The 15,283-nt window shown below is 40.1% G+C and overlaps 1 protein-coding gene across 1 annotated transcript in view; it reads right to left on the reverse strand.

Annotated features, from left to right (window-relative positions):
- Window positions 1-15,283, reverse strand: part of LOC122810505 — a 1,366,849-nt gene that overhangs the window by 372,909 nt on the left and 978,657 nt on the right. Inside the window, exon 9 of the mRNA XM_044082087.1 lies at window positions 11,719-12,027. Coding sequence (XP_043938022.1) covers window positions 11,719-12,027 — 309 coding nt within the window. The remainder of the gene's footprint in view (window positions 1-11,718; window positions 12,028-15,283) is intronic.

Consider the following 15,283-nt stretch of genomic DNA (forward strand, 5'->3'; position numbering starts at 1 on the left):
TGAGGTTTTATTTTACGTTGGGCAGCTATGCAGTTGGACTCTAAATTTTCTATTTGCTGAGCATGTAAAATTTCTATCTGCCGAATATGTGTTTTTGAATAACAGAAGCTTCAGCAATTCAAGTATTCAAAAGCAGGGATTTATAAATACTTGATAGGGTTTCTAAAAGCTTTACCTTACTATGGATCTACATGGTTATAATTTGCTGAATTACTTTTAACTGCTTTCAGCTATTGAATGGAAGTTCGTGTTTATACTAGTGAACAGAATAATGTTATATTCTAAGTGATAGGAACAGATTTTCTGACAAGCTAGCTACGACCCGATTTATGATGTATTTTATTATTATGATTGGACTGAATATGGAGAGCTTTAAATAATTCTTATGTGCAATGATCTACAACAGAGAACTGTGACTTTAAGTGGCTTTGAATGTAGAGCGGACGTTATTAATAGAATGTTTAGATGCAAAGTCAGCTAACATTGCGTGGATTGAGTTTTTGAAATGAGTGAGCATTATATGTGAGTATTTAATTGTATTGTTTTGCTTGCTTTTAGTTTGTATTAATGGGTCTGATGAAGTCACTCTCTGTGGTGAAACGCTTACCTGGAAATAACACGTTTTACAGTCTTGAATGGTGCTTAAAGCTGTGTTTCACTTCAATGTTTGGTTTTGCTTGGCTGTTTGCTGTTTACAACGGGGTTGGTTTGCCTACTGGCTATTATTTTACTTTTATACATTTTGATAAAGTGACTTTGGAAACTGGTTTGCCTAATCTTGGACCTGAAAAAGACAGGAAGAGTTGATCTGATTTTCTGAATGATTTAGTCCTAAGTAAAATCGTAATTGTCTATGCACTAACAACTGCAAACAGTATTCTTCTTTGTTAAAAAAATTTTGGAAAGAAAACTGGCAAGTCAATGGATTGGTTAAGATTTGAATCTGAAACAACTTTGGGTAGAAAGACGGGTAGTCTGAAGTGATACTCTCGCTTTCTGAAAAAATTATGTATGGGCGTTTTACACACAAAGCCAGTAATTCTGACATCCTACTAGTTGACATGATGGCTACCAGGAATAAGGTTTTCCAAGACAAAAACTTTATGTCACAGGTGGCTGATGGCTCAAAGAGTTGTTGAATTAAAATTTGTATGACTAGCATCAAATTCCAAGGTTCAACAGGATCTTTAAGTAGTGGTCTCAGATGCATGACTCCCTTTAAGAAGGTTTTGCAGAGACGGTGAGATATCAAGTAAGAATCATTAAAGCCATTGCGAAAATTGGAGATTGCTGCTAAATGGACTCTGACAGTAGAAACTGAGGCTTCTGATTGAAGTAGTGTTGACAAGTATTCTAAGACTTTATGAATCAGGGCTGAGAAGGAAAAGAGTCTTTGTTCTTGAGTCCAGATCACAAATCTGTTCCATTTACTATGATAACGTGTCCTGGAGGCTGGTTTATGGGAAGCCAGAAGTATCTGTTGCATTGGGGAAGATATATTACTCTATTTGACAAATACTGGAAGTGGAGAAACCAAGCGGTCAGCTTGAGATTCGGTAGGTCGGGAAGGACCAGGCCCTGTGGATGAGAGAGCAGTCCTGGGGTTGGATCCCGAGTCCACGGGGGGTGAACTAGGTGAGGCCACAAAAAGGGGAACCAGACTTGACGGGGCCAACAGGGTGCAATGAGGATCACTTTGCTTGTCAACCATTGCACTTTCTTTAAAAACTATGGTATCAGGGGAAAGAGAGGAAAGGCATAAAGCAGACCTTGGGGCCAACTGTATATCAGAGCATCTTCTCTGTGGCTCTCCCCTGAGGGGGGGGATCAGGGCAAAGTGGCTGCTGCATTTGTGGTTTGAGGGAGAGGCAAAGAGATTGCAGCAAGGCTGGCCCCAACGACAAAAGATTTTGGTCGCTATTATGGGATTGAGAGACCACTTGTAAGCCATAAGGATGTTTCGGCTCAATTTGTCTGCAATCACGTTGGAATTACCGGGAATGTGCATTGCTATCAGAAAGCTGTTGGAATCTATCATCCACTGCCACACTCAGGGCTTCCCAACATAATGGCAAGATCTGGTTCCCCCTTGTTTGTTGATGTACCAAACCACCAACATGTTGACTGATTGCATAGCAATTGTCCAAGACAGAAGAGCAGAATAGAATGCTTGCAACACTGGAAGCACCGCGCTCCATTCTAGGACACTGATGTGCAGACTGACCTCTAAGGGGGACCAAGTGCCTTGGACTGTTTTTCCCCTGAAAAGGCCCCCCCCCCCCCCCCATCAAGGATGTGTTTGTGATCACTACGGCCTTGAGTTGAGGGGATGAAAAGGGGCGACTCCATAACTACTGTTCTGGTTTCATCTAATTCAGATGTTTGCAACAGGTTGCTATGCAGACTGGGTAAGACATGAGATGTGTCAGTAGAGACCACTGTGACGCTAGGAGCCAGTGAAGCAGCATCATGTGGAATCTTGCCAGTGGATCCAGGGTGATTATCACTGCCATTGAACCCAACAGTTGTAAGACTAAACTAGATGGGACTAAATCTTGAGAAAGTATTGGCTGTAGCTGGGATCTTAACCTGTGATGAGGTAGAGCAACAAGACAGGATCTTGTGTTGAAAATTGCTCCAATGAAGTCTAAGCTTTGAGCTGTACCAGTTTTGACTTTTCCTTGTTTATTGAGATGCCTAATATGTCTGCCAGTTCTAGAGTGTAGCATAAGGCTTGAAGCAGTAGACGTTTGGTGGGGGAGGTAAGGAGCCAATCATCTAAATACGGAAACAACTGGAATCCTTGCAGTCTCAAGTGAGCTGTTACTACTGTCATGCATTTGTTGAACACCCTGGGGGCTGTGGTGAGACCAAAGGGGAGTGCCCGAAATTGATAATGATTGGCTCCCAGCCAGAAGCAGAGATATCTTCTGGATTGTTTGTCCATTTTTATGTGATAATATGCATCCTGAAGATCTATCGAGCACATCCAATCATCTTTTCCCAGAAATGGAAAGATAGACTGAGCCATGACCATCCAAAATTTTGTCCGTCTAAAGAATTTATTAAAGATACTGAGGTCTAAAAATTGGCCTCCAGGCCAGTCTTTTCTGGCACTAAAAAGAATCGAATAAATTCCGGATCCTATTTGGTCTGGTGGGATTGTTTGGATGACTCTTTTCTCTAGTAGCTTTAAAACTTCTTGAGCTGTTGTATCCATCTGACTGGGTGGAACATTGGGGATTTGCCTTTGTGGCCTTGGATAAAGGCTGAAGAGAATATGGTAACCTCTGGTCATTACTGTCTGCACCCAGGAATCTTATGTTATTGAATGCCAGGCTAAGTAGTGCAAAGAGAACCATCCCCCGACTGCCTCCACAGTATCAATTTGGCCACTCTTCAGGGAGCTCTAATAGGGCTGCACAGAGAAGGAGTCCCTGGAGCCCTGGTTTCGTGGGCCCCCTCTACCATGGGTGGAGCATCTTCCTGATGAGTTCCCCCCTCTGCCCTGGGCAGAAAACTCACCGCGTATGTCACAAAAAGGTCCTGGGATTTCTTGATCCACATCTTCCCGCTTCCCTGATTCCTGGTATAGGATCGCTGAAGAGTGGAAAAATGTACGCTAACAGCAGACATGGTCTTTCCATCTTTTTCTCACCTGGCTATAGCTTTAGGGCCAAACAGAGAAGATTCGTCAATGGGAGCCTTGATGAAGGAAGACTTGAAGGGGTCCACAAAGTCACACAAGTGCATCCAGATGTGACGTCTCATGACAACACCTGTACCTGCTGCTCTGTCCTCCGCTTCGGTTGTATGGGCAATCAACCGAATGGACGAATTTGAAATGGATTCTAGGGTGGCAAGCTGGGAGACAACTTTGTCACATACCTCATCAAACACTGCTCCTGCTAAGGTTCCTGAAAGTTCTGTAATCAAGTCCCACTGAAGATGGGTAAAATGTGCCAAGTAGTTCAAAGACCATATGGCAAAGGTCACTAAAGTGTAAACCCGCTTCCCGAGTCTGTCCATTGTCTGGGACTCGCTGTTTGGAGGATGGATAGCAGGACTCTCTTCTGCGAGTTCTTTACTTGTGGCTGCCACCACCATCATAGCATCTGCTCCCAAGCCTTTGGACAAATGGGGCTGATCCTCTGTAGGGCAGAGTATTTTGTCCAGTCTCTGGGGTATTGGCTCAATGCTATCAGGGGCCTTCCAAGCATGCTGCACGATGAGCTTGACCAACTCATCCACAGGTAGGGTCACCCAGGAAGTACAGGGTTGAGTATGGAAAGCCTGCAAGAATACAGATTCCTCAGAGGAAAGGTTGGTGGGCTTCCAGTCCCCCCTCTGTTTCAGGATCTCCAGTATGTCGCCAAAGGAGACATCTTCAGGTGGCGACCATGGGGACCCTTACCCCTCATCGTAATCTGTATCTTTGGTGAGGGATTCCTCAGGGGAATCAACGTGCTTCCTCTTGCACAATCTCTTATGTGGTGGCTCTTCAGGGGAAACGTCTGAACAGGACTCCAAAGAAAGGGTGCCCTGTGGTAGGGTATCTTGCTGTTCCCATGCCTGATGTCCTAGTATAGTGGACTGTGTCAGCTGTGAACTGGATGACATGTATATGTGACATTCCGGTATCAAAGGGGCCAACTGCAAACCTGCTGAGGCAAGTGCCCTCTCCCTAACCTGGAAGGCAGGCCTGCCCAAAGAGGGATGGGAGCCTAGAACCAGGAAAGACAACCTCGGAACAGGGACACACCCCGCTCCAACAAACCTGCCTCCAGGAGTTGAGCTGCAAGAGGACTCACAGCTGTCAAAGCTACCGAAACTGCAGATGACACCGTAGAAAAAAATTGATGCCTTGCTAGGGGTCATGGTGCCGACAGACAAGTCACAATCTTGAGGGTGGGATGGCTCCAACTGAGCTGTGGTCCACAGGGTAGGTTCCAGAGCCACAGCAAGATTTACCACTGGAACCAAAGAAGCTGGCATCAGGACAGGCATCGAGGGCTCCAAGACCTGCAAGAAGGATGAAGGAGGAACATAGGTTGGAGTCGGTGGAGAAAACCCTTCAGCTCCAGGTGGGAGGGAGGTTGTAGGAGTAGTTGTGATGCCTCTGGCCACTAGGAGCTTATCCACAAGTCTCACTACGCTGAACTCTGAAAGGCTCCTTGTGGAATGGGTTGGCATCCCTGATGGAGATTCAGGCCGATCAAGGAATAGACTTAGCCGTTGTCCAACAAAGGGGTCAACTGATGGGGAATATCTGGTCCTGGGGAATGTCTTTACCTATGACACAGAGGTTGGAAGACCTGAAGGTTGTGATGATGGGGGATTTAAAGGGAGACACTATTGTTAGTGCAGAGACAGCTTGTGGTGCTGTAGAAGGGGTCAGTACCATGGAAATCATAGTAGTTGTCAGTTCCTTAGTAAGGGACGGCTCAGTGGATGGAGATTTAATCTCTGGTGCCGAGGTCGGTGTCAAAGTCAATTTGGCATGTTTCTGTTTTGGTTCCGTATGAACCTGAGCCGTGGTGTTTTTTGTTTCCTGGGACTGAAGAGACGATGCCACCGATTGTCTCCTCTTCAACTCTTTTTTGGGAGGAGTTGAGACCTCCGCCTCATGTAAAGCCTCCGAAAAAGGGGTTTTTAAGACCTTTTAAAATCAGTTTGTTTTTGCGCTTAGCTAATGTGCGGGCACTAAAGGCCTTACAATGCTCACATGGAGGTTGAACATTCAGATGAGGTACTCCTACTCAATAAATGCAAGAGAGCTGCCCATCAAAGTTTCAGATCTTCCTGTCACATTTATCACACTGTAAAACAGTGGTGACCTTGTCAGCCATTAAGAAATTTTCAGTTAACCACAATTAACTGTAATTAAACAAGAAATATCCTGCTACAACGAAGTCTATGCACACACACACACACACACAAAGAAAGGAAAGGACTTTTTTGTTTTATCAACAATGGCAAGAAGGTCTACCCAAAGGGTAAAGAGAAGGGAAAGGAAAATACCAACGATGATAATTAAATTACCAAAAGGTAAATGAGGGGTCTGTAACAACGATGGTACATCTAAATAACAATAAGGCAAACAAAAAGGGAAGGAAATTTCACTCACACAGGAAGGAAACTATCAAATAACTACCAAAAACTATAAATTGGTAAAATTTAGTTGGATATAGAAGACTATAATGAAAAAGAGAAAAAAACGAAACACTTAGCTTGAGAGCTGGCCTGATGTGTGTTGAAACTCTACATGGCAAACGAGATCTGAGGAGATGAGGAGAGGGGTACTATGGGTAACCTTTGCTTGAGTGTTTTTGGCTGGCATGAGCTTGTTATATCGGCCGAGTCGGTTCCAAGGATAAAACTGAGACCCATCCGTCATGAATGAATGAAGATTAACAACATCAGATAGGTTATTTCTGAGGAGCTTCATAATCCGGTAGTCTTTCCTTCATTTCAATAAGCAATTTTATTAGTTCATATGAATAGCTACTTAAACTTTGTTTTTTTCTCTTTCTAGCCTTTTGTCATTTGACTGTATGTATTTTTCAAGTGTCTCACTTATTTTAAACACTTCTGAATGTATTTGATTTAGTTTTCCTCTAAATTACTGGAATCCATCTAATCCTGTACTGAGGCTGAAACCTGATCTGTGTTTTTGCTGAAAATGTAATGGTCTTCTCCACCAGAGTCTTTTTCTAGTTGATTTTCTCTTACTTTCTCACAATTTCTTAGTTGGTGATATACAGGCAGTGTAGTGACTAACCAGTAACTGAATTGTAAATGTTTTTTTTTTCTGGATGCTTTCCAAATTTTCTGATTTCACACTGGGAGAGCTCTAATCAACCTGTTGATTAGTGGGCAGCCAGAGAGACTTCTTACAAATAACGAATCATTGAGCAAAACCCAGGCCTTCCTTCCCCTAATCAACTTCTCAAGTCAAGACAATCTTTATCCTGCTTTCTAATTAAAGCAGAAAGTCTTACAAACTAATAGATAAAGTTAGAACCTTTGTTACACCACATAATCCATACTTACCTGCTGTCACTGAATCCAGGTTTAAAATGATAGCCCTTCCAACCACCAATCCTTCCAAGACTATAACTATATCTCTGATGAAAGCTATGGAAACAGAAATGCAGGAAGTACCTTAATCCTTTATCTAAATTAGTGATATAAATACACTCTCAAGCAAATTCCACATCAGAATCTAAACCAAACTGGCTATTAATTAACATCTCATTCAACACCAATCCTTACGTTGCATAGGTTTATATACCACTGCTGCCACCATAACAAATTTCCAAACTCGTACCCATGACATCACTTCCTCTGCTCTGAAATTAAAAATTTCTTAATTCAAGGTGAATGTAATCAATGCTTACTTGGCCTTCTTCACAAAGATATTTCTGAACTCCTGCCTGACTTAAATCGTGTTTGACTTGTTTTACAACTTAGGCTGGACCTGGTAACCACAAACAATCCAAGTATCATTTTATCAGTCAAAATATACCCTGTATTAATTGATCAATGTCCCATCAGCTTCCAACTAGAAAACACAGCTTTTAAAATCCCTCCCAGACTCATTTCTCTCAAGTCTAAATCCCAAACTAACACTGAAAAGTTACAGCCCACTTTCCTCATTAGACAGGCCCTCAGTATTTAATTTGCTTGATCCAAACTATGCTGCTGACACTCTTCTATTTTTACAGGGCTAGGTAATGACAGAAGAAAAAAGGTCCCTGATTAACAACAATGTAATAACTTCCCATGGAAGCTCTGAATTCCCCCAGTGGATTAATTTGAATTTTTACTAGCAGGGAAACTTCCAAGTGATAGAGAAACTTCTGGCCAAATGATTAGCAGAAACATTGCAAAAGTTAATTTAAAATAAAAAAAAAATCTTTAAGTAAACAGAAGTTGAAAAGTAAATAAAAAGTCAGTTACGGAACCAATAAGAAATAGCTGGAGTGACTTGAGTGTAGTTGCGGCACAGAAATGTTTTCTGAGACACATTGTAGGGAATGCAGGGTTGCACTGCTTGGATCACCTGTCTGCTCTGAGCAAGATTTCTCATTTCCACGAAGCATGGGCAGAACATAAAGGCCATCACCACTGCCAAAGATGATGGATCACAAGATATTGTTAGAAGGTGAGGGAGATGAGGTCCTAAGCTTTAGAGTTTAACATCTTCCCACTTCTGATGCTGTTTTTTCACATGCTCAGTCCACAGAGGCACCAACAGTGGATATTATGACAGATACTGGGAATCTACAGAAATAAATAAATAAATAATACAGAAATAGAATGAAACTCACAAGGAAAAGGACAATTACTATTAATTGTTTCATTAGGCCAATCACTGATTGTAATGTCTCCTTTGGCATATATCTCTCCAGACACATGCAACAACTGAACACCCACAGAGATACCTTACTAAAAGGATACAAGTCCTAAGCAACATGTCCTACATGGACGGACTCAAAGCCCTGCCATTATACTCTGTATTTTACAGACTGCTAAGAAGCGACCTGAGTCTATCCTACAAGATCTCTTTAGACCCATTACTGATGGATTTACTGCACATCACCAAGTCACATGGCATCAGAAATACTCAATCTAGGGATCTAAACCTCATTGTGGTTAGAGAAAGAAATTCAACAGGTTTAATATTTTCATCAGAAAGCATTTTAGCTAGCAAAGAAGAAGGAAAACTATCAGGAACAATATGGACTTTCCATAAAGAAAAAAAAAGCTCAAAACATTTAGTGCGATGCTCCCCACTACTAAGAGCAACATAATGAAATGAGGTCAGTGGTAAATTGGGGAAGGAGAAGAGCTCTACAGAGTATCAAAATGAATGAGGTACAAACAGACAAGTCAAAAGAAACAAGAAAGATAATGAGCACTCATGTTGACAGTTTAAAAACAAAAACTGCAAAATGAAGTAGCTTTGATGGAAGAAATGATGCTTTAATAGTGGTAAACAAAATTGTATGACTAGGATGTAATATGCCAGGATGTAAAATTTATAGGAGGAACTGGAAACATAAAAAGGAGGAGGACGTATAGCACTCAAAGGGTGCTTCTTCCATAAAAACAAACATCCAAAACTTCCAGTAAATCATACATATTCTTCTAAAGTCTCATCAGGTTTGATATCCCATTTCACAATTAAACACCCTGCTTCACTAACTGTCCGAGTGTGCTAAATGGTATTGCCCCATACAATGAAATAGAAAATACTCCATTGAAACTATCCAAGTTAATATGAGGTCCCTTCCAATTCTTCAGTATGCAAGTCAATACAACCCCAAGTGGGGCATTCAACCTCTCCACTACCCATGCCATTATCATCATCTCCACCTGTAGAACACTCTTCTGAATGCCTCCTTGGATTTCTTCTCCATCACCTATTCTGGAAGGCCATTTTCATGCATTCCCAACCTTCGCCATGAAGTACTTTTACAGAGCCAAGCAGAAGCAGGCCCCTACATTGTTACTTGTAACATCTTTCCCCCATCATTCCTGTTTAAGGTAACCCCTACACTTCTCCCAGACATAATCTTGTGCAAATATATCTTCCACTCTACTTCATCTAGTGTCTAGTGAGAAGAGCTCCAGCATCTCAAGTCTCTGATTATATTCTTTTATTTCCATCCCATGCACACTTATGTTGTTTTTTTCTCTAGACTCTTCCAGCAGCCTGATACACCTTTCCTTATACAGCAGCCACAACTATACACAGTACTCAAGGTATAGTCTGATCAGAGCTCAACACAGCAGAAGCAGTAACATTTTTTTTTTTAACCATAAACTGTTAGGTCTCTGAAGTTCATCTCTTGGAGAATACACCCTAGCATTCTGGCTCCTATTACAAATGCCATCTAATTCTACTCTTGGTACTCCATGCCATGTATGATTAACACCCCAACATCCTTTTCTTGATCAGCTACGAGTTTCACTCCTCCCAGCTGATACTTCACTCCTGGGTTGCCAAAGCCCAGTTACAGTACTTGTTTATTTATTTGCAATATTAAAATGTTCAAGAAATTAAGCACTGTACAGAGATAAATATTTCAAAGAAAGGCAGCCCATAAAATAAATGATGCATACAGGCTGAGATAAATTATAAGGGAGCTCTAAGAGCTTATGAAAACTCAAAGTGGAATTTCAGGGACCTCTTAAAGGACGCCACAGTTCACAGAAGACAGCAGATTCCAGAAGACCATGCCCAGATAAACAAAATGGCTCATCATCACAAGACCCAAAGCTGTGGGTATTACAGGTCCAAAAACAACAGAAACAACAAAAAAAAAAAAAAAACAAAACAAAACTGTGATTCAAATACAAACAAATTTCAGCACTAACTGTTCCACACTAGTAAAGCATTCTGTATCCTCCCCACACTCCTGCTACTCATACATACTAACTCCTAAAGCACTATACTTCAGAGGTACCTTATCCCCAGACTAATTTTCATACACTTGGACATTTATAGTTGTAGTTTCACTATTCTAAGGAACACACAAAGTCCTTGGAATTTCAACAAACATTCAAGCAAAAGATGTCCTACCAGAGTTTTTGAAATGGGTCCATCTAAAAGCTAGAAGCTTTCACACCACATTCCGAGGGACAAAAAGCAGGGATCTAGGGAAACAAACGTTCTTTCAAATAAACAGAAACAAGGCTGAGTAGCATCTGGACGATACAAGACACAGATCTGGCAGGGATTGGCAGCCAGTGGAGGTACCACAGCAAATCAATAACATGGCAGGAATGTCCATCCCCCAGTCAGTAAACTTGTTGCTGAATTCTGCACCATCTGAAGCAATGCCACATCCCCCATCCAAGATAGGGGCACTGCAGTAGCCCAGTCAAGACAACACTAATGTATGAATCACTGTAGCAAAGTCTGATGATGAAATTAAATTCCACACCCAGGTGACAATCTTTAAGTGATAAGACCATTTTACAACAGCTAACATCCAGTCTTTCAGTGCAAGCCTGAAAAATATCACAAGTGAAGAACTGGATGTCAGCTGTTGTTAAGCGAGTCAGTGAACAACTGCCACCATTCTAGCTAACTGGTCTGCCTTCCTAAATTCTTAGACCCTCCTCTTCCTTCACTACTGCACCTTTTTCTCTTCAGCAAACAGGATGATCCTTATCCTCTTGTTACTTCAGACATATCTGAAGTTGACGCAGTGAAGAATACTGGATGTAGAAATGGGCCTACAGTACTCCACTAATCACATTCCATTTTTCTGACATTGTTCATATTATCGCAATCCAGTAGGTTTTACCTTTGAGCAATGCAACAATCTAATTTCTCAGTCCTGATTCCACAATTCCTCCAGCTTTCCTAGCAGCAGACTGTCTGATATTTTTGTGAACTCCATGTAGACCACATCTATAGGTACTCCTCTGTCATGTTCATATAATTATACATCTGGATTAGGCTTGATTGACAGTCACTTCTGTTTATGAAGCAATACTGGCTGCTGCCCTAGAGACTGTTGCCTTCTGTGTTGTCTTGTGTGTTAAACAACAAAATTCATCCGTAAGTTAAAAAATAAATTAGTTTTTTTTGTTCTTTACATCGTCAAACAAAAGTAGAAACAATGACACCTCACTAGATACTTTGTGTCAATTAATTCTGAGCACTTTAATGTAAGATGACAATGAATACACTGATCTTACCTTGAAGACCCAATATTGTTTTCTTTATAAATGGTTCTTCCAAATGTGAATGTTTTACTTTGAATGAAAACTCTTTCTTGTAATCCAAACCTGTAGGTACTAGCTCCAAACATGAATGCAGGTCATACATATCGTCTGCTATTTTTGACTTTGAAAGTGTAACTCCTTTGGAGCATTTTTCATTTTCCTTAAACCAGCTTGTTTCCATATCCTTAGCAGAGAATCCTTTAACTTCACAGCTAAGCTTAAGTTTTTGACCATACAGGGGAACTGGTGGATCGCAAAGGATATCTGTGACAACTGGAAAATCTAAAGAAAAAGAAAAAAAGCACGGTTACATTGCAGTCAATTTGTGAGAATTAGTACCAATCCATGGCAGACTTCGGAAATACTCTGCTTCTAGTTGAAATAATACGTTTTTTTCTCTTCAGAAACTGGAATTTTGTACCAAGCCTTATTTACACATTAATTTAAACAGTATTAAACAGACAGATACATTAGGCCTACATAAACTCTTTCTCAAGGTCTAAATGCACAGTCATCACAAAGCAAATAAATTACAAACATTAATAGACAGATACATCATAAAAAATATAAAGATCAAGAGACAGTAACATTAAGGATCATGATCAACCAGCTATGCTCGAGACCTGGATTCCAAAAAATGAAGTCCCTGGAAGGACACAATACTATTGCATATCCTCCATCAGCTGGCTCATTATTCTTTCAAACTGTGTTTCAAGGTACGCAGCTCTGTGATCATATCCAAAAGGCTTTACATTTTCCATCTCCCTTTTCTCAACCATGTGGCAGATTGGGTCCATTATTCTTTACTCATAAAATGTCTGATACCATTCACACGTTATTTTGCTGTTCTGTCTTACTCATGTTCTTACAGAACTAGGGGTCTCAACTTTGGCATGCAGTACTCATGGATAGGCTTTCAGCAACCACCTGTGCAGAGAATAATATACTGCTATTATTTCCTATATATCCTAGGAGTTATTCAGCTTGTATTACCCTCACACAATGACTTCTCCAGGTTTAATTAATCAGAAATAAATAACTGCTGTTCCTGTTAGGCACAGTGTACAACTTCCTGCTATGTGGTCTCACCATACCTTTTCTATTTCCAGGTTGCACTACTTTGCATTTTTGTACTAATTCTAGCCTGCCATGCACTAGAATAGTCCTGTAGTTTGCCAGGTCTCATTTCATTCCCTCCACACCTCCTGTGCACATATGATCTTCACAGACTGAATCATAATTAGCAAAAAGGGACAAGAATTCCCTTTGAACCTATACTTAATTCCACATGCACAGTGTCTAAAACATGGCTGAAAACAATATGCTGACCAGTTCATTTACCCAGTTAGCAAATAACCAAATAAAATAGTAAAATACGTGCTATACTGATACCTGAGAGATCTCACTAATAAATATGCTGTCTCTAATTTACACAACCAACCTTTGCTTTCTATGATCTTAAACTATGATTTTTTTATCTAAGCTTTCACCTAAAAACACTTGACATTTGTCAACCTTGTGGAGTATTCTTTTTATGTGATACAATGGCATGTATGTCTTTTAAGAGAAGAGTGCTAAAATAGAAGTCTTAACAGTGGACTTTTCTAGTAGAATTATTATTTTCAAGCAAGCTAGACCAGAAAAGGTATCGTGTTCTGGGACATTATTTCAGAAGTTATGCTACAACTGATTTTTTTCAAGTTGAGATAAAAGAGCATAGTTGAGCTTTGGATATAAAAACTGCAGAGTGAACAAGAGATATTTAATCACAAATTCTGTAGTGAATATGGTACTATACGAAGGAAAATTGCTCAGTATTGCAGTATGAAATCATGTGAAATGTGTTTAGAAATGTAATAATCTGAAATGTCATTCTTTTGGAAGAAAGAATTATTGTATAATATAATTCTTAGTAACAATGTGCAAATTTTAATTGGAAAGAATACTCCGGAAGGTACCTTTTAAACTGAGCTTTGTTAGGAATAAAGTTAGCCAGGCAGCCAGCTGTCTTAGATTTGCTTTGTTCAATGTTTCACTAAGCTGCCAAATTCAATTCTGAACAACAAATGTATTGCCATAACATGACTTCTGTTTTAGTGAACTTACTGTGGATGACACAGACACTTGGCTAACTTAGCACAAAAACACACATCTGTATGTATAGCACATGAGTGTAGTGTATCAGCTTATTTCAAACAGAGGCATGAAAAAAGGATAGACCATGATGGTTGGACTTGTATACAGAAAGAAGCAATACAATTCAGAACATTTCTGACCTGAACTTGACTCATTAGCCATTTCTGCATATAGCAGTCGCTGATGACTGCAATAGAAGCCCATTGTTGTCTGTGTGGTTTCTGCACCTCTGTAGTTAGACTGCAGCGCATTTTCCCATGACCACTGCAGTACACAGTACAGCTATTTAAGCAAGCAATAATGGCCAACAGGGTGTGTGTTATTGTGGAAATAATGGCCGCCCAGGGGTGTTCTGAGGCCCAATGCCAAAGGCGAACACTTGGAAGGGCGTTATTTCCACAATAACACACATCCTTCAGGGAATTATTGCCTTAGAGAATGGGCTGTCTGTACAATTTATTTATTTATTGACATTTGTTAACCGGGTTTGTCCAGCTGGGCTTCTGGCCCATTTTCAGTGGGGACCTGAGGAGAAAAGCTCCAGTAATACATTTTAAAACAAGTACAATTTTAAACAATATTGATATAATAGCAGTTCTAGCAAAACAATTCAATTATTGTGTTTTACTTATTTTTATTACTACATTTTTTTTATATATTTTTTATGTATAGTTCCTCAGGCTAATGTTTCAAACTTGCTGTAGTATATGTTAATGGTGTTGGAGGAAGCATTTTACATCCAAAATATAACACTTTAAAAAAATATCTAGGTATTTAGTTTTTTTGGTCCCTTACGCCTAAAGCATTTGGTTTGTTGCCAGTCATCAGAGTTTGAGGTTACTAAATAATGACATACATTTGAATTTCAGACTTTTATTTCCTTCAGAAAAATTCATGCCAACACAAATCCTTTTTTAAAGCAAGTTTTTAATTTTATAATAATAATTAAAATCTGTTCATATTTTTGAGCATTTGTTTCCCCTTTATTTTAGGCTTTATCAAGACTTCTTCAGCTGAAAGGTCCAGAGTTATGCAAACCTCTTTACTGCTACTGCTAGTGGTCTATCTCGCACACTCATGTTCTCTGTCTGACATACATATATGCACGCACACACACCCCTCTGCTTCAGAAAATGCATGTTAAAACAAATCCTGCTATTCAAGTAACTGTCTAATTTTATAAGCTCAGTCTTAAAAATGTGTTCTCATTTTGAGCCTTTGTTTCCCTTTTATTTTAGGCTTTGTCCAGATATGTTGAGCTAAGAGGTCGAGAAATAGGTAAACATTTTTGCTGTTGCTACTTCCAGGGAATCGCTCACTCTCACTCTTCACTCTCTCTCAAAGAAACACAAACAATTTTTTTTCTGTTTAAATTATTTATTTACACTGGCTAAATGGCAAA

This window comes from Protopterus annectens, chromosome 9.part0 (genome assembly GCF_019279795.1).
Source record: "Protopterus annectens isolate FY-2018-M chromosome 9.part0, PAN1.0, whole genome shotgun sequence".
NCBI classification, from domain to species: domain Eukaryota; kingdom Metazoa; phylum Chordata; order Ceratodontiformes; family Protopteridae; genus Protopterus; species Protopterus annectens.